Raw genomic sequence first — 17,942 nt, forward strand, 5'->3', positions numbered from 1 at the left:
GCTTAAATTAGTCTCAGTTTCTGTAGATAGTTAAAAAGTTCCAACTTTAAAGAAATAAGTAGACCTAGAGGAATTATATTTGTTTGTTGACACAGAGCTTCAAAATCGTTTCGTTTAGTTTACATTTTACAATAGAGTCGAAATAAAGTTATTATACTTGTGAATTTATTCACAGGTATAACCAGTAACAACTATAACCTGTTATTCGTTTATGATAACTTTCGATTGGTGTCACAAGATTAACAGTTAACAGTTAACTCTTCACTGTTAACCTGTCTGTTATTTTTTATTTGGTACTACATATTTTTTGATTTGCCGGATTTATAACATATACAGTACTAGTTTTTAATTAATTATATTTAAATAATCATCATTTGTAAGTCTACAGTTGCAGTTGAACTAGCATTAACTTGACAGCACATGAAATAGAATAAATAAACATATTTATCTTTCACCCCTCTGAAAATTGCTGTCGTATTAAGCTTTATTACACACCTATTCTTTTTTCCTGTGTTTTTAACAGCCCCTTGTTTTTTTTTTGTTTCAGCCAACATTCAAAACACTCAAAATGACATATTGCTATACATCGGTCTCACCGTTGCCATATTTATGGTCTGCCTGCTGTCCTTTTTCGTTATACGACTGTACAGGAAGAAGGGACAGCACCAGAGTTTGTACAACATGGCCGCCAGTGGTGAGTATTAAATTGGACGATTTTTTTTTAATTTTAGAATTATTTTTTTAACCCAGTCCTCCCTGATCATTTGTCTACAGTCTACGCAATAAGATTTCTCCGCTATATAGGGTGTCCCAGGTCAAGGGTGCCAGGTATTATAAAAAAAACAGTGCAAAGTAGGCATGGATCGATAACATATTGCTTTTTGAACAAAGTGTCACAATATGACATGGCCAGATCTATTGTTTTTTCACTTGGCGTTTATAGTCATAGGCCTACTCGTTAAAATCAATAAAAATATACGCTTTAAATAACTTAAAAAAAGATTTATTTTAGGTACCGTATGATCGAATAAAAACGACGTCTATGGAATGAAGATCGCTGTCATTTTATATGTAAAATTATATTGGAAATGTCATCGATCGTCATTTCCAAGCCAACTGGACGCCATTTTTTTTCGATCATACGGTATATAGGAACGTGTAGAATCAAAAAGTAACGAATTGCAAAGGCTTTTCAGTAGTGAAATAAAAAAGTGGGTTTCCGTTTGAAAAAAATGATTTATGATTATTTTTTAATCAATCAATTCCATAACAGCTGCGACCATTATTATATGACATTCGAACAATTTAATTTCTAAAATCGATAGCCACATGTCTTCTCTTTATGACACAGTGGCTGTGGTAATCATTAAATTTGACATTTAGACTATACACATATTTTTGACAGGCAGTTGTTCTCGTCCTAAAATTTTAAATATTTTTTTTTCTCAAAAACGGTTAATGTTAGGTATAGAGTGTTTGATATCAAAATTCATAAAATTTTACAGAGAACTTAAGAATGTATTAAAAAATGGGGGCATCCATTTAAAATAAGAAAGTTGTTGTCAACTTCCGGTATTTCCGGAAGTGCCGTCATATTGAAAATATTTTTAATCGACAGATCTCGTTGTAAAACAATAATGTGCAAAAAATCCCTTATCTAGATATTGTAATACTCTAGAAACTTCTAATGCGCGCTCAGCCTGGGACACCCTGTATATCAAAGCCAAAACTTGTAAATTTTCAAGAACATATAGTATATCTAAAATAACGTCGTCAATGAATTGATATAGTTTAGCATCAGCACCAATCACTTTACCAATCATTTCAATCATTGATCGCTCCGTATATCTTTTACATGTAACTTTAGCCAAATATATAATTTATATCTTCTAAATTATCTTTTTCGGCAGTTGTTCAGTATGTAAACCGTGCTCGTACTACTACGATATTATCCCAAGCGAAATAATATTGAGTCTAGTTTACGACCCGAAATTAGCATTCTACAGCTGTTACGTCGGAATAATTTCGACGATAAATAATCAAGGAACCATGTAAAATGATTTAATCGCTACATTGTACTTTACATAAAATCGACATGAATAGTCTCCAAGTTGACGTTTACGTGGATCTAGATAGAGATCGTAATTAAAGTGCGCCACCACCCTGTGTACGCAAATTTGTAACGGCTGCTTTCGAGTGTGTGTGTTTCTGTCTGTCCAGCAAGAAATTTTAATATTTTTATCTATAGAGGGATCGGTAATGAAGTTTCCAGCAGGCGTGAAAATAAATTAATTACATTTCCAAGATTTATCTTTTCTAAATACAGAAAGAGTTTTTTTTTATTTTTTTAAGGTTTGTGATTTGCCAAGTGCAATGATAAATTACATTTACCCAAAGCATATTGCTTATTGCTTGTTTTTTTACACACACATAATCAAACTGGTGCGTATAACCATCCCATTCAACACATTGCTATAGTCAGTGATCCAATTAACGACAGGTTCCCAATTTTACAACTACGCCATCTGTCATTTTTGGTGATTCTAGTAAAATTGTAAAAAAACAGTACATCACAATTTCGTAGATTCATATCAGAGAAAACAACCAGATGTATACATCTCTTTTCACTCAAGAGATGCTGCTACGTTTGTTGCATTATTTTGCCTGTAAAAATAACGTGAAAAGTGCGGTTTCAATGTAAGATTGCTTCTATTTAATAACCTTTAAAATTCGGTTTAGTGACATGAAAGTACCCTCTGGTATGTTCGGGTATATTTTTTGGAACTAAATCAAGACACTCGATACTCGTTGGATTACAAAAATGTATATTTAAACCGAACAAGTAAATACATTAATTTTTACAACTTTAACTTGAGAATACAATAACGCAGAGACATCACACAACAAGTCTCTGCCAACAACAAAAATATTCTAAAAATCTAAATCTTACTATCTATCTTAAAAATACTCTTTTTAGTCTTTTATGATGCCACATGTTCTGTCCGACCCTCGCACCGCCTTTAAATCACATGAATTTTATTTTCTCCTAAACTAATTACCACGAACCAAATTATATATGTGTAGTCTTTTCCCAACTTATTATTTACGGTTGTTGTACTCCCACAGTCCCCATTTTACTATTAACCATTATCGCAAACCAAAACCAACAACGCCGACCCGTATTTTCCAGACTACCATCCAGAATTTTTTCCCGAACAGGACAAGAAGTCGCTGAGCTTGCAGCCGGACCTGACGCAAACGGTGGCCGCCTGCTACGAGTACCCGTACACCACCCCGGCCACCTCCGTCACCCGCTCCGTCTCGGAACACCACTATGACGTGCCGCATCTGGCCTCCGCGTCCGACATACAGATGTCGCCGGCGACCAGCTCCACGCTCGAGTCATCTAGCGGCAAGCGCAGTCAGATGAGTGGCTGTACCAACAATTGTAAGTAGCTTTTCTGTATATCTAAATATTGTATTCACATTTTTGTTACTTTTTCAGCTGATTCCACATACGACGTAGCCACCGAGCAAGTCACCCTGCCCCTCTCCGCACTACCAGCAGCTTATGCAGTAACCCCCACCACCAGCGGAAACTACACCAGCGCCACAGTCACCCACACCGGAGCCTTCCTGAACCTTTCTGAATCAGGCGTCAACCTCCTGGTTCCCGAAGGTTCCGTATCCAGAAGCAGAAAGCAGGAAATCTTCCTGTCAATCCTCAACGAAGACTGTTTCAGGCCTAAACTAGCTGAACACCTGACTCAACTTAGCCCCGTAGTTTCCTGCGGACCTAACGTATCTTTGAACAAAGCAGTTGTCTTAAAAGTACCTCATTGTGCTGAACTTTCGAGAAATAACTGGTCCATTTCGGTTCTTCAAAGCGATTGCAGCGATTCACAGTGGCAAAACGCTGTAACTTTGGGACAAGAAACTATAAACACTAACGTTTTCTGTCAGCTTGACAACGACTCAGCCTATCTAGTTACAGAATGCTTATCCAGGTTTGTTATAGTGGGTAGGTCGACCAACGGGAATGCTACCAAAAGACTGAAACTGGCAGTGTTCGCACCCAAACTCTGTTTCCAAACGACCGTAGACTACTGCGTCAGAGTCTACATCTTGGAGGACACCGAAAGCTCCATGGAGACAGTATTCGGCCAAGAAAAACGCCTTGGAGGTTACCTACTCGTCGAACCGCGTTCAATAACCTTCCAAGATGGCGGCAACGCTTTGTGCTTAAACCTAGACTCAGTCAGCGAGGGTTGGCAAGCTAAACCCGGCTCTAGCTACCAGGAAATCCCGTTTGCTCACGTCTGGCAAGCGAACAGCAACAGCTTGCACTGTAGCTTCACGCTGGAATCGTACGAGGTGAGTCGGAACTTGAACTTCAAGCTCAGGGTTAACCAGAAAGGGTTCGATTACCAGCAGACTTTTGATATAACCTGCAGAGATGATGCTTCGGATTTAAAAACGTCCTCTTCTGCGAAATACAGCAACGAATTAGTGCCAAAAATCTCGATTCATAGTGAAACCAGTCGCTCAAACGATTCGAAAAAATCGTCGGACTACAAAAGTGCCAAAACCCTTACGTTTGACGATGGTGGAACTAAAATAGCCAAAAACCTCATTGTTACTGACCGAGGTGTGTCTACATGTGACGATTTTACTTTTAGATTAAGCAAACAAATTAGAAAGCAACTTTGCCATTGTCTGGATACTCCAACTCAACGTGGCAATGACTGGAGAATGCTGGCCAACGCTCTGAACGTTGACAGGTACATCAACTTTTTCGCTACAAAACCGTCTCCTACGGACTGTATTCTGGATCTGTGGGAATCTAGAAACAGGACCAGTAACGCCTTAACGGAACTAACACAGATATTCACCGAAATGGAACGGTATGACGCTGTAAATATTCTAGAAAATTGTTTGGGACCCAACTGGTTGTAAATCCACACCTTGTTTTTATTTGTACATGAACTGTAGGGTAGATCCAGAGTTTGAGTGGTGTAAATATGATGTAATATAAGCAGGAGTATGTCGATCTAGCAGTGCTGTATGTGGATGTCAGTACTTCGTTTTCCCAGTCCCAGATCCTCAGTTAGTTCGATTAGTGTCACCATGGTGCAACCAGTACACCTTTATCCAGTTTATTTTCGACCTTATGTCGACTATACTTAAGGTTAAAAATAAATAGCATAGACAGTCAGTAACCTAATCAGGGCTATTCTATAAACCACAAACTAACTTATAGATCATGCCAAATAAACTTTTAGCCGCGTGGTTAAGCTTAACCGGCACAGCGTTGCCCATTGTTACAAATTTTTTTTTTTAATTAAAATATTTTAAGAAACAAAAATAAACTAATTATAAATATATGTATAAACAGTTATTATTTACATTAACAAAAGTCACCTCCTTATCAGCACTTTCCCGTTCAAAATATTCTAATAAGGTTGCGATGAGTTTTTTGCAATGGCTATTAAACTATTTTGTACGCTTCGGACTAAAAGAGGTTCTAAAAAGAACAATGTTCGACTGAAAGGTCTGCTAGTAAAAAATTTTAAGCTTAAAGTATCCCAACACGATTCATTTAAAGCAAAAACTCGTAATACAAAACTAAAATGTCAAAACGAATGACATAATGTCAGGAAATAAATAAATAAATGTGGCAAATTGACATTTTTTAAAGCAGAGCTACCACCTGAATCCCCAGCGGGAAATTTAAATTCCAGTTAATCAGCCCGGCGCCGAATATGTCCATAGTTTGCAATAATGAATTTAAAAATCACTCCCTCGATTACATAACTAAAAGTTTAATTTGTTATCGCTTATATATCTATAAATTAGTCTGTGTATCAGTATAAACCTAATGCTTGAAATTTAATAGTATTTCTTGTCCTGGACATGTAAAATATGACTCAAAATCTGGAAACCTTTGTATATGGCTAATTTGGCAAACATTTATCCTACTGTTTTCTTGTTATATTGATTAGTGATTATGTGATAAGAAAAATAAGCCAAATGTATTCAAGTGGCCAGTCTGATGCAAATTTTTGAATATTATTTGGTGTTCTTCTATGAAAATATTTCGACTATACCCAAGCTTGCCAGATTATCCATAAATTAAAAAAGTATGTACTTTTACCCTATTTATGTAAAAAGGACCATTGGTAATCTCATTTCTTAAAAACAAAATTATTGTAGTTATTTAAAAATATTGGTTGTTAATAAAAAAATGTTGATGTCTTTCTGACAAAAAAATAAGAACTTTTCGTGCAATTATTGATTTAGTTTAGCCAAAAAACCAGAAGTAAAATTGAAGAATATAATTTAAAATTATGAAAAAATATGTTTATTCATACACTTGTTAATAGGCACATGTAAACTAGTAGCGTTGCTGTAAAAGCTGTATGAATGGATGGTCAAAAATATTTATGTATACAAGGTAGAATTTTATACAGAAAATCAAAAGTAGTTTTCTATAGATATTTTAGAGATGTTTTGTACAAAGAAACCGTATTCCTAGCGATTAGATAAGCAATTTATCGTTGAAATATGTAATGATAATATTTAAATTTAGACATAAAATGCAATGTACATAAATGGTCAATATATTATATTAACATTTTTACAAAGAGTTTTATTTTGTTCATACCACCAACAAATTCAATAAGTACCACTGCAGGATAATTACCAATATATAAAATAATAAAATACTATTTTCTACAGTTTTCTGATATATTTTTTAAGCGCACTGGTTATCAAAATATCATAATTTTAATATTTTCAATGAATATTTTAAATATATTGAAAATGAATATAGAGTTGCCTAACGCAAATTAAATTAGACAGCGCCCTCTATGAGTTGGACACTATACTAAACTATCGCAGAAAACTTTAATTTTTTAACTTCCGCGCCATCTCTGTAAAATATTCCAAACACTTTTATATTCTCGAAAAGAAATCTTTTTTTTACAGTCAGAGCCCTCTATACAACACTTACTGAAATTCAACTCATCATATAAAGGAAAGTAATCTGTACTCGATAGACTCGGTATTACAATTTTAACCTCACTTTTTTAACCATAACAAACGTGAACGGAGTGTTTTCTAAATTTTATTTAAAATAAGTAATATTTTATAAACATGCCTAAAGTTAAGTCTGAAAAAAAGAGTCGAATACACAATGAAGTATCTAAACAAGGTAAACATTATAAAAATCAATTTATACTTAAGATAATATCGAATTAAATTTAAGGTATTATGTTCAATAAGGACTTTGGGCAACACATTCTCAAAAACCCCATGATTATAACGGCTATGGTTGAAAAATCAGCATTGAGACCCACAGATACCGTTCTAGAAATAGGTCCAGGTACTGGTAACATGACGGTGAAACTTCTTGAACAAGTTAAGAAAGTTGTGGCGTGTGAAATTGATACCCGATTAGTAGCTGAATTACAGAAAAGAGTACAAGGCACACATTTACAGTCCAAACTACAAATCCTAGTTGGAGATGTCTTAAAAACAGAGCTGCCTTTTTTTAATGTTTGTGTGGCGAATATCCCTTATCAAATTTCGTCTCCCTTAGTTTTCAAATTGCTTTTGCACAGACCGTTTTTTCGATGTGCAGTATTAATGTTTCAGAGAGAGTTTGCGCAGAGACTGGTAGCCAAACCTGGGGACAAATTATACTGTAGGTTATCAGTGAATACACAGCTTTTAGCAAGAGTAGATATGATAATGAAAGTAAGTCAGATTTTTCATTTATTGCTAAAAGCTGTACAGATAATTTTTTTTTACAGGTAGGTAAAAACAATTTTAGACCTCCTCCTAAGGTAGAGTCATCAGTTGTTAGGATAGAACCCAGAAATCCACCTCTACCAATTCAGTATTCGGAATGGGATGGTTTAACCAGAATAGCTTTTATTCGAAAAAATAAAACTTTAGGTAGTTCGTTCAAACAGACCTCTGTGCTAGCCACACTAGAGAAAAATTATAGATTATACTGTAGTTTGGATAATACGGTAAGTATTATTATTATTTGAATAAAGTTGAAGTTAATTATAATTTAATATTAATTATAAATAAGTATTATTATTTTTTTTTTGATCATACAGTATTAGTTATAACAATAGTTTGTTATTTCCTACTTTAAATGTTAGATTATATTTATGTTTATACATTTTTAAGCAATAAAATGTAATTTATTTTTTGTATGTCTATCCAGAAAAGAAAGTTACGCTCTGATGATATACCTGAAGATTTTAATATTAAAAGCAAAGTTGAAAAAATACTGACTGAATCAAAGTTCATTGACAAAAGACCCAGGACTATGGACCTAGATGATTTTATGATGTAAGTTTTCAATTTTTATGCTTTAGCTAAATATTTACTTATTTATTTTTTAGGCTTCTCAATGCATTTAACAGTCAAGGAATACATTTTGCTTAGTTTAAGATAAATATTATTTATATTTAACAATGTATAATATATTTTAAAAATATATGTTTTTAAAGTAAATATGTTTTTAAGTTATTTTTTTTTAAACATAAATCTGTAATGAAGAATAAATTTTTACATGAAACTCAAATAAATATAAAGTAGCTCACATATAGTTTCTAATTGCAATATGCCTAGTATATTCTAAAAAAGATACAATGATATAAGTTGATCCAACTTCTGATATCGTACAAAACTTAATAAAACAAAACATCCCTTAAATAAAACGTATATTTAAAAAAGTGTGTGTGGATTTTCAAACTTACCCACTAATTTAATCACAAAGGAACATAGGTTTCTTTTCTTAAACACTATAAACAAAACATTGCAAATACTATAAAAAATATAAACAAAACGGTGGGATATATTTCAAGGTCCTCTCTACCAATTACCTATCAAACAACGTAATTTGGCGAACTTATAAAGTGCAACGAATTACAAATTTGATTACTTAAGCTACACGTTAGCGACGTATTCGCGTCCTTTAGAACACCTCCGAACATGACCAGTTCAGACTTGCCCTCTACCAAAGTATAGAGTATCGTTTCTTCGGGGCCGGAATTCAAGTTTTTCGGGCTTAACCACGTGGCTTTCGATTTTTTACCCAACACTTGCGAAATATCCAACAGATAAATACCTAAACGGTGAGTCTTTTTTTCTTTCTGCTTGGCCAGAACGTTTGAGTGCTTCATGGAGAGTTTTTCTTCGACTTTCTGAAGTCGATCCAGTCTTTTCTCTCTGAGCATGTTTTTGTGCTGCACTGAGGAGGAGGAGGGTTGGGTGAAAGCTGCCATATTCAAATAGTCGGTACACTGAATCTGAAAATAGATTTATACAGGGTGAACAGGCGTTCTATATCTTCATATTCTTCACTATAATAACTAATATTTTTTATAAAACAACCGGGCAAATAGAGGGCATATTTTTTTATCAATATACAGGTTGATTCAAGGATATTTTCAAACTAAAGTATATTTCTAAATGAAATGGTATAGAGGGTGTTCAAAAATGCATCGTCAGTGTTATAAACTGTAATTGGAGGTTATTGACTGTTTTGAACTAAATTATTTTTTTAGTCTTTTTATAATGGGGTCCAAAGACCTGCAATTAGGGAATGCAATCCCGCAAATGCGGGATCCCTCTGAGATTCCGCGGGATTGACACATTACTACTGGGTAACCGAATCGATCTCGATCAAGGTCAAACCCCTTCGTTCCGGGCCGATGAGTCGACGCTCGGAACCCGTTACTGGTGGACAATTTCGTCAAATAAACTGCCGGACATAATTATCGGGACAAGGAAAATTTTAGGGTAAATTTAAAGTTGAATATCTCTTGAACTATAAAAGATTTTGGGATGCGGTTTGGACCAGGTTTTAGATGCATCTATTGTGATTAAGATGCTATGTGGTTTTCGAAAATATATTTAGCGAATTCTCGTATATAGGGTGTTTTATAAGAGAGTGAAAATTTCGTTAAGAATCTTTTTTTCCGCAAATTTACGAGTTTTAAAAAATCGAAAAAGTGCGACTAATCTGTATTGAAATTAGAAAAAACAATTTGATCGGTTTTTATTTTTTTTTTGTTTTAAGGAAAATTGACTTTCTTTCGAAAAATATGCATCTTAGTCATACGTATGGTTCTAAGTGGTACAATCTACAAAACATCAAAATCAGTCAGTCGCAGTTTTTGAGATAGAAAAAAATTGGAAAAATTCCTTTACTTCCCGGCGCCAATTTTTTTCCATCAATTCAACAATAAAAAAATCTATTTGTTGCAAATTTTCTGACACACCCTGTACTAATATTTTAAAACTTACCCTTCTCACTTCTACCATGCCTGATGGACCTGGATCTTCCTCTTCGTCATCTTCAACTTCTTTTTTGTTCTTAAACAATTTCTTTAAAAATCCCCTTCTTCCGTTTACGTTTTCATCTTTATCTATAAAATGTAAGTATAATTTTAGAAAATAATGAACCGCCTGTATATGAAATTTGATTATACCCAGTCTCCTGTTTGCCAAGTCTATTCTTGACAATCTTCCGTCTTCGGGAAGAGTTTGGTTCCAGTGGCTCCTGGGATAATACACTATCGGTGTGTCTTCATTTTGTTTTATTCTATTTAGAACAACTATCTTGTCCCCTATCTGAAAGAAACATTACAACTTTCATGTACCTAGAATCTGAATATTACAGAAATAAGTATAAAGGACATAGAGACGCCCTAATCAAAAAATTACCTAACCATACCTAACCAATCATTTTAGAAAATCAGTAAAGGGAAAATATGTTTGTTTTATTAAGATCTACCAGCCTCAAAAATATTTCCACTAATTTAAGTCTCACCCTGTATGTATTTCAGTACATTAAATGAAAAAAAAATGTCAAGATGTAATCGAAAATCACCTGTATCAACAAATATTTTAGAACTCAATTTTTACTTATTTCTCTGAGCTGAAAAAAATTCATCCACAACACAGCAAACTTACTTTACATCCAGGATTACTCCATATATTCGTAGGCTCATTAATTTTTCCATCAATATCCACCTTAATCCACCTCCACAGGCTACCCTCCATATTCAAAACCCAACAGTCACAATGCTGCGTATTTGGCCCCCCGGAACCACCGAGAATCAACAAATTCTTATCGTCTAGCACCACCTGAGTCTGGCCAAATCTACCGCTAGGCTTTGGACCAACTAAAAAACAAATAAATGTAGATTTTCCTTTTTTAATTGACAAAAAAACAAATATATTACAGTGAACTCCTTGTTTATACCAAGTCCAAGTTTCCAAATTCAACTTCCAAATATCATTTGACTTTTCACAATGGACAGCGGTGCCTGGTTTTTGTAGGCCTCCAAATATAATCATCCACTCCCCTATGACCGATGCAGAATGTCCTGCCATAGGGGGAGGGGTATTTAAGGTACTGATACATGTCCAACGATTCGCTAACGTATCGTACACATGAAGTTCGTTATATAAATGCCAACTTTGGTACAATGGATAGGATGGAGGATAAGTCCAACCCCCAAATAATACTAAAAACAACACAAATATCAATGAATATCATATAGCTTAGAATCAAGGTTAAAAAAATAAAATACAGGGAAATAAATATGAGTGGAATTAAAATAAAATCACACCAATACACAAAGACATGTAGGTGTCACCTAAAAATAGAAATATTTGTAAATACCATAAATAAATGGGATTAAACTCAAGGTTAATGGTCTTAGATATATTATAAGCTCTAAATTAAGATGTTTTATACAAGAGTGTTCAAACAATGAATCTTCCAAAATTATTACCCTTTGTATATTTTGCGAATACAATTTTATACTCTTTTAATGTCAAACTTCAATAAAAATTTATTACAAATATACATACCTAATAAATCTGTATATACAACCAACGAACTACAAGCTTTTGGTGCAGGATAAGTACCCATAGCATAAGGTCTTTCCCATTTTCTATTTGACAAATTGAGCATCCAGAGATCATTGAATGTGGTCATTGCACTTGTGCACCCCCCAAATACATACATAGAGTTATCACAAATTACGGCAGCGTGAGAGAACCTCTTTGTTATTATCGAAGCTGAACCTGATGGAACCAGGTGGTCCCATTTTATATAAACTTGGTCGATGGCTTTCTGAAAGTTACGTTTTCGCGTCCTGACAACATCTAAAATATAAATATTTAAAACCCTTTAAGTTATTTAAGGAAAACTTTTATAAAGAAACTCACTTAAAACGCATCTTCTCCATTTCTTTGAAACTAACATGCAATTGTGTAAATCCTTGTATGGAGGAATTAATGATAAAATGAATTCAAGAAGTTCCTCTGGTAAACTGTCTATGGATAAGTCTTCCCGACTTTGTATGATGTCCTCTTCCACCTCCATGACTCACCAAGAATGTATATAACGCACTTATCTGAGAGGAAATACTCAAACTCAAAATACATGGAATTTATAGAAGTTTTCAGATTTGTTGTTGTTTTTTTTAGAACAAATTTTTTGAATGAAAGCCAAATGTCAAAATCTTCTTTTCCTTTTTACGATTTGTAAAACAACAGGGTTGTCCAAAGTTTGGTAAAGAACGACGATTCTGTAAAGAAGAAAATTAAACCAAGGTCTTTTGACATCTACCCAGTTGGTTAAATAGTTATCTAGTTTACCGCCGTCTTTCTATTCGACCGGGAGTTTTGATTTTGTTCGTAATTTAAAATCAATTTTTAAAATAATTTCAAGTTTTTGAATTAAACACGGATACATAAAAAATGCTAGCTAAAAAATGTGATCGGCAGACCTTAAAATGACTTTGATTCAAAGTTTAGTTCAATAGGAAATAAAGTTTTAGTGTTTATAACCTATAAAAGTGTTAAAAACTAAGAAAATTACTTAAAAATGTCTTTAATACCACATTTGGGGTACGTTAAGGATCACTTGAGAATTATTCGTGAGGTCCTACCAACCAGGATATCGTTGACAACAAGCCAGAAGGTAATTCTGAGTGAAATAAATGTCTTCGATACACCCAGATGTAAAGTTTGTTTTTATTAATTTTAGATAGTTATTTTAACCGTTGGAGCTAGCATAGCGGTGGTTGGAGTGTTATCGAGGTTTCTACGGCGTAAGAAACGCCCCTACGACCCCACAAAGTTTAAACGAAACAATTTTAGTAGCAAACGATCTAGGGCATCTGGAATTCGAAGTCCTAATGGTATGTATTGTTGTCTTAAAATACAGAATAGTGTTTGTATTGAGCTATGTTCTCCTAAATTATTATTTATTAATAATAGTATTTTATTACATAATTAAAAACAGTTAATAATGTTTTCTTATAAATAAGGAAAACAATTAATGAAGTATAGGTAAAGAACCTTTCAAAATGTTCTATTGATTTGTAGCTTCTATATTTCAAATTAATAATTTAGTGTAATTATTTGAAAAAGACATTATTTGTGCCAGTAAATATTTTAATTTTTTCCACAAAAATTGATCACTGTGTAATGTAAGTTGCCTATGGTTTTACACCATTTTTGTGAAGGAGGGAATTTAAAAGTAAATTTGCGTTTAAGAATTTAACATTAAAATATATTTTTTATTATATTACAGATATAGGGAGCATCGCTAGTAGTGGTAGACGTAGTGCAGCATATAGTGCAGCTTATAGTGAACGGTATATAAGACAGGGATCCACAATCGCTAGTGAAAAGACAACTTCAATTATTTCGGGTAGCTTGGCCAGCGGGTCTTTAACTATTGCAGCTGTAGATGGGGGTGGTGGAGATAACATACAACTTACCCCACAACAATTAGGCGTTATGGGTAAGTACATACATAGCAGTACCTCCTGATTACTGTAATCATTTTGGTTGAGTCTCCAGTCCCCAATATGTATTTCAGACCAGAGAAGAACAATTGTTCCTCTCTGTTTCAGACCTTACTTATAGTATTTTTTATATAAAATATATTACTCATTATTAATTTTTAAGTTGCCACCCTGTATATTCTTTTTAAGTAACTAGCTGTCTGCGTTCTGTCCTATTAGTGGAGCTCTTGTTTTGCATACGCTGTACTAAGTACGTCGATGGATTTATAAAGGCTTTTTTGCGCGTACTTCCGCGGTACTTTCAAAAAATCTCCTGCGGGAATAAAGCGGTTTCTTGCTAGTTGGAACTACCAGTGCGTAACCGTCCGTCAGTTGGGACTTAATGAATCAAAATGACGGAACAGAGTATAGGGCAGATACGATTTCAAAGTATAAATTGTTAAAGCCATCGTTAACTCTAAATAGGATTATTTTATTTTTTATTTTACTTTATATTTACTCTGTATACATATACACGAGCGTATACATATCTATATCTTATGATCAAAAAAGAAATGACGTCAAGTGACCTATAATTTATTTGTTCCGATCGTTCTGCAAAGGACTAAGGAAGGATACAGATTATCAACAAACTGTATATACTTATTGTTAATATAAAATATGCTACCTGGAACAACTAAGAAAAAAATAACAAAATTAACATATCTTAATTATTTTTAACATGTAATTGATAAATACGAAAATGCCATTATAAAATCAAAAACATTATTTAACCCTAAAGCTCCACCTACACATAATGATTTACCTGTCAGTGTTAAACGTTCAGTCAAAACGTATTAAATAAAACCTTGTGCGTAGACGAAAAAACAGTCCATTTTACTTGAACTGAATTAGCGCGGGTTATATGTATCCACCTTGCATCGTTTGTCGTTGATTTTATGGCATTTTATTGGTTTATCTCAAAAATGACAGATAATAACTTAACAGGTAGGATGAATCCACGGAGGATGCATGACGGATGCATCCTCCGATGCACCTTTAAGATGGAAGACTGTCAAGAGAACTGACGAAATTATTCTGTTTTACAACAAAACTGTCGTGTTGCCTACACTGAAACTAACTTGAACTACTCCAAACTAAAATTAGCAGATGATTTAATATTCGAACAATGTTCTTAAGTATTATAACCGATGTGGAACACACCTGTGAGCATTAATAACATCGATAAATTCAACAAATTATTAAAGAGATTAGGAAGTAATTAAGAATGTGCCCTGAAAATTAATACCTCGTCTAAGTGTCCTTTGTTAATTACAAGAATTTATTCCGTTTTCTAATAAGATGGCAGTAATTAATACCTGCAGTAATTCCTGGCTTTAATTGACCTTAAAGCTAAAGCTTAAGGTAGTGAAGTAAGTTATGAGTTGTGAAAGGGTACTAAATAATACTTTAATACGGAATATATTCATTAAAACAGGAACAGGGAATATATTAATTAAAAATTCTAATTTTTTATTTATATTTTTCCTATTCGATGATATCTAATTAGGTCTGATTTAGTTTTTATAATAAATAAGATTGTTGTTAATATTTAAGTACTGTGTTCAATGATAAAGTATTTGCAAAATCATTTTATATAGGATGTATCTCTAAAGTCCCGTCTACACGAAACGTTTTGCCTGTCAATCTTACCTGTTCAGTCCAAACGTATCAAGATAATGTGAGTTTTCCTTCACGGATTTATTCTGTTATCCTTATCACTTCGGGTTTTTACCACTTTTCAGATAATGCTGTTTTTTTAATCAAAATTTTAGTAGATAAGAAATAGCATAGCAACACAGGATATTCCTTTAAATAAAAATAGTGTACTATATGCCGAATTGTATATTGACCCCACTTCATCATTACTTTTTTTGGGATACCCTGTAGGTATATAACAAAATATTTTTTCGATGTGCACCATTTTAAATCATACAACATTTATATTAAACTTTTTTCTTTTTTTATGTCTTTGTCAACAACGACGATATTCACAGACTTCCTTGCAGAAAAGGACCCACGTGTATGGTGCACTATGGACTCCATTTTTTTGTTTCCTTATGCGTTTTTTTAGCAAAACAAAAAAAAAACGGGCATAGTTGATGTTGAAAAGTTACTTTTAAGGACGGTATTTTTTTAAAAAGCCGAAGATGACTGTATACAAAAAAAAATATTTTATGAACTATACTCCCTTTTGAATACAATCGATCAATATTTTTTTTGAGGCCGTTCTTCTCTGGGTTCTGGAAGATTGCTCCGAAAAAGGTAATCGTGGGCGGCCGGCAGATGATGTGGATGGAAGGGGTTCATTTAACTCAAGGATAAAATCCTCCTTTAACCAGTCTTCATTTTGTTTTAAAAATAAATCTTTAAGCCGCGAAGCCGCCTGCCATCTTCTTTCAAAATTTATACAAAGGCGATTTATCTTTTTTCCATTGTACCTGATAGTCCTTGTTCATTATTGTGAAATTTCTGTCTTACAAAATTTGAAACATACCCGTTTTTCTCAACTTTATCGGCCCCTTGTAGCCATTTTTCCAAAATATCTATTTTTTTCAATCGATACATCGGAGAAAAAAGAATATTTAAAAAAAAAGTTGCAGCTAGTAGCAGCCAATTTTTTCTTTGATATGTTCACAAAGGATTGTTTCAAATTTTACAATAACATCTAGCATAGAGAAACATGGAGAATTTTTATAAGTCAAACTAAACTTTTAATTTTTATTTATGTTCTGTCTTAAACTCATTATTTTTAATTAAATTAAATTTTTAAATAATTAAATAATTAAATTAAAAAATAATGGACGCATCAGCGTCCATTATTTTTTAATTAACTAAGTATAAGTATAACTGAAAATATAACTAACATAAGTATCAACTTATGTTAGTTAATCGCCATGTCACGTCCCAAGACAATTTTGCAAATTGTCTTGGGTTCTATTTCAGTGCATGAACCGAAAGCGTCACGAGATAGATGGTAATCGTGCCATTACGACATCTTAGAATACGATTTAATAGAGAAATTCCCGCTCTATGGAGGTCAAATCTGCACTATAATACCGTCCCAGCTTGGCAGAATTTATGCTCCGCGACAGTATGTAGGTTTTCTAGTAAATTAATGGTACTCAAGTCGGGTACGTTATATAGGTTAAGTTCTTTTTATTTCACGGTCGTAATTGAGAGATATATGCGTGGATGAAAGACTTTTTTTTTTCTTTAAAGAGTTATATGCCATTCTTTCTAGGTGACATTCCTGGTTAATTTAAAATAATCACGTCATTCGAATGGTGCATTGGTAAAAGGTATGGAGGCTAGAAGGAGGAGGCGAATCGACAATGGGCATATTTGAAACACAGAATATACTAACGAAAAAGAAGCCCAAGTTCCTTGTAATAAACCGGTTCCATTTTCGTAACGCCATCTCTCGACATAGCTGACATTATAGGTTAGCCAAAGGGGTGCGGGGCCGTGGGGAATTGTAAAATACACTTTTTTATTTTAATTATTTTTATTTGCTATTTGCAATTTTATAACAGGCGCTATTGGTCAGCACGCTCCGCGCGCAGTTCAAATCGTCAAGATATTGTTATAAACCTGTTTTTTTGGTTTATATACCGTCATTCCATTTTCGTAACGCCATCTCTCGACATAGCTGACATTATAGGTTAGCCAAGCGGTGACCGGGTTCGTGGGGGCCGGAAAATACACTTTTTTATTTTAATTATTTTTATTTGCTATTTGTTATTTTTGTTTTAAAACATATTATGTGAAACAATCACATAATATGTCTTAAAAATAAAATTATAAACATATTTGCAAGGAATTAAATAATCTGAAAATTTACAAAGTTTATTGATAAAAATTAGGCTATTAGTAATTGATAAGTATATTAAGTATAACCTCTTTGGTAAAAAATTGTTAAACAAACATTAACAAAGAACTATTACATAAAAAAAGGTGATACAATACTTCAAAATTAATTTTAACATAATATCAAAACCGAAAAATCAAACTGCAAACACAACCACACTTATCACAACAGAAATTAAC

At 33.4% G+C, this 17,942-nt stretch overlaps 4 protein-coding genes across 4 annotated transcripts in view; 3 read left to right on the top strand and 1 right to left on the bottom strand.

Annotated features, from left to right (window-relative positions):
- Positions 1–6,247, top strand: part of LOC115881660 (netrin receptor UNC5C) — a 452,006-nt gene extending 445,759 nt beyond the window's left edge. Inside the window, exons 8-10 of the mRNA XM_030899233.1 lie at positions 548–694; positions 3,191–3,448; positions 3,506–6,247. Coding sequence (XP_030755093.1) covers positions 548–694; positions 3,191–3,448; positions 3,506–4,956 — 1,856 coding nt within the window. The 3' untranslated portion in view covers positions 4,957–6,247. The remainder of the gene's footprint in view (positions 1–547; positions 695–3,190; positions 3,449–3,505) is intronic.
- An 835-nt stretch (positions 6,248–7,082) lies between these two features.
- On the top strand, positions 7,083–8,514 carry LOC115881532 (probable dimethyladenosine transferase). Its single transcript, XM_030899062.1, has 5 exons — positions 7,083–7,213; positions 7,268–7,758; positions 7,815–8,036; positions 8,240–8,367; positions 8,421–8,514. The coding sequence occupies exons 1-5, from the start codon at positions 7,156–7,158 to the stop codon at positions 8,461–8,463; spliced, it is 942 nt and encodes a 313-aa protein (XP_030754922.1). The 5' UTR covers positions 7,083–7,155; the 3' UTR covers positions 8,464–8,514.
- Positions 8,515–8,724: 210 nt separating this feature from the next.
- Positions 8,725–12,539, bottom strand: LOC115881627 (F-box only protein 42). Its single transcript, XM_030899183.1, has 7 exons — positions 12,265–12,539; positions 11,905–12,201; positions 11,271–11,555; positions 10,999–11,210; positions 10,515–10,656; positions 10,330–10,451; positions 8,725–9,329 (listed from the first exon to the last, which is right to left on the bottom strand). The coding sequence occupies exons 1-7, from the start codon at positions 12,419–12,421 to the stop codon at positions 8,907–8,909; spliced, it is 1,638 nt and encodes a 545-aa protein (XP_030755043.1). The 5' UTR covers positions 12,422–12,539; the 3' UTR covers positions 8,725–8,906.
- Positions 12,540–12,709: 170 nt separating this feature from the next.
- LOC115881460 (mitoguardin) overlaps positions 12,710–17,942 on the top strand; it is a 118,002-nt gene continuing 112,769 nt past the window's right edge. The window contains exons 1-3 of the mRNA XM_030898941.1: positions 12,710–13,021; positions 13,088–13,241; positions 13,637–13,849. Coding sequence (XP_030754801.1) covers positions 12,926–13,021; positions 13,088–13,241; positions 13,637–13,849 — 463 coding nt within the window. The 5' untranslated portion in view covers positions 12,710–12,925. The remainder of the gene's footprint in view (positions 13,022–13,087; positions 13,242–13,636; positions 13,850–17,942) is intronic.

Source organism: Sitophilus oryzae, unplaced genomic scaffold, assembly GCF_002938485.1.
Source record: "Sitophilus oryzae breed Bouriz unplaced genomic scaffold, Soryzae_2.0 scaffold_172_pilon_pilon, whole genome shotgun sequence".
NCBI classification, from domain to species: domain Eukaryota; kingdom Metazoa; phylum Arthropoda; class Insecta; order Coleoptera; family Curculionidae; genus Sitophilus; species Sitophilus oryzae.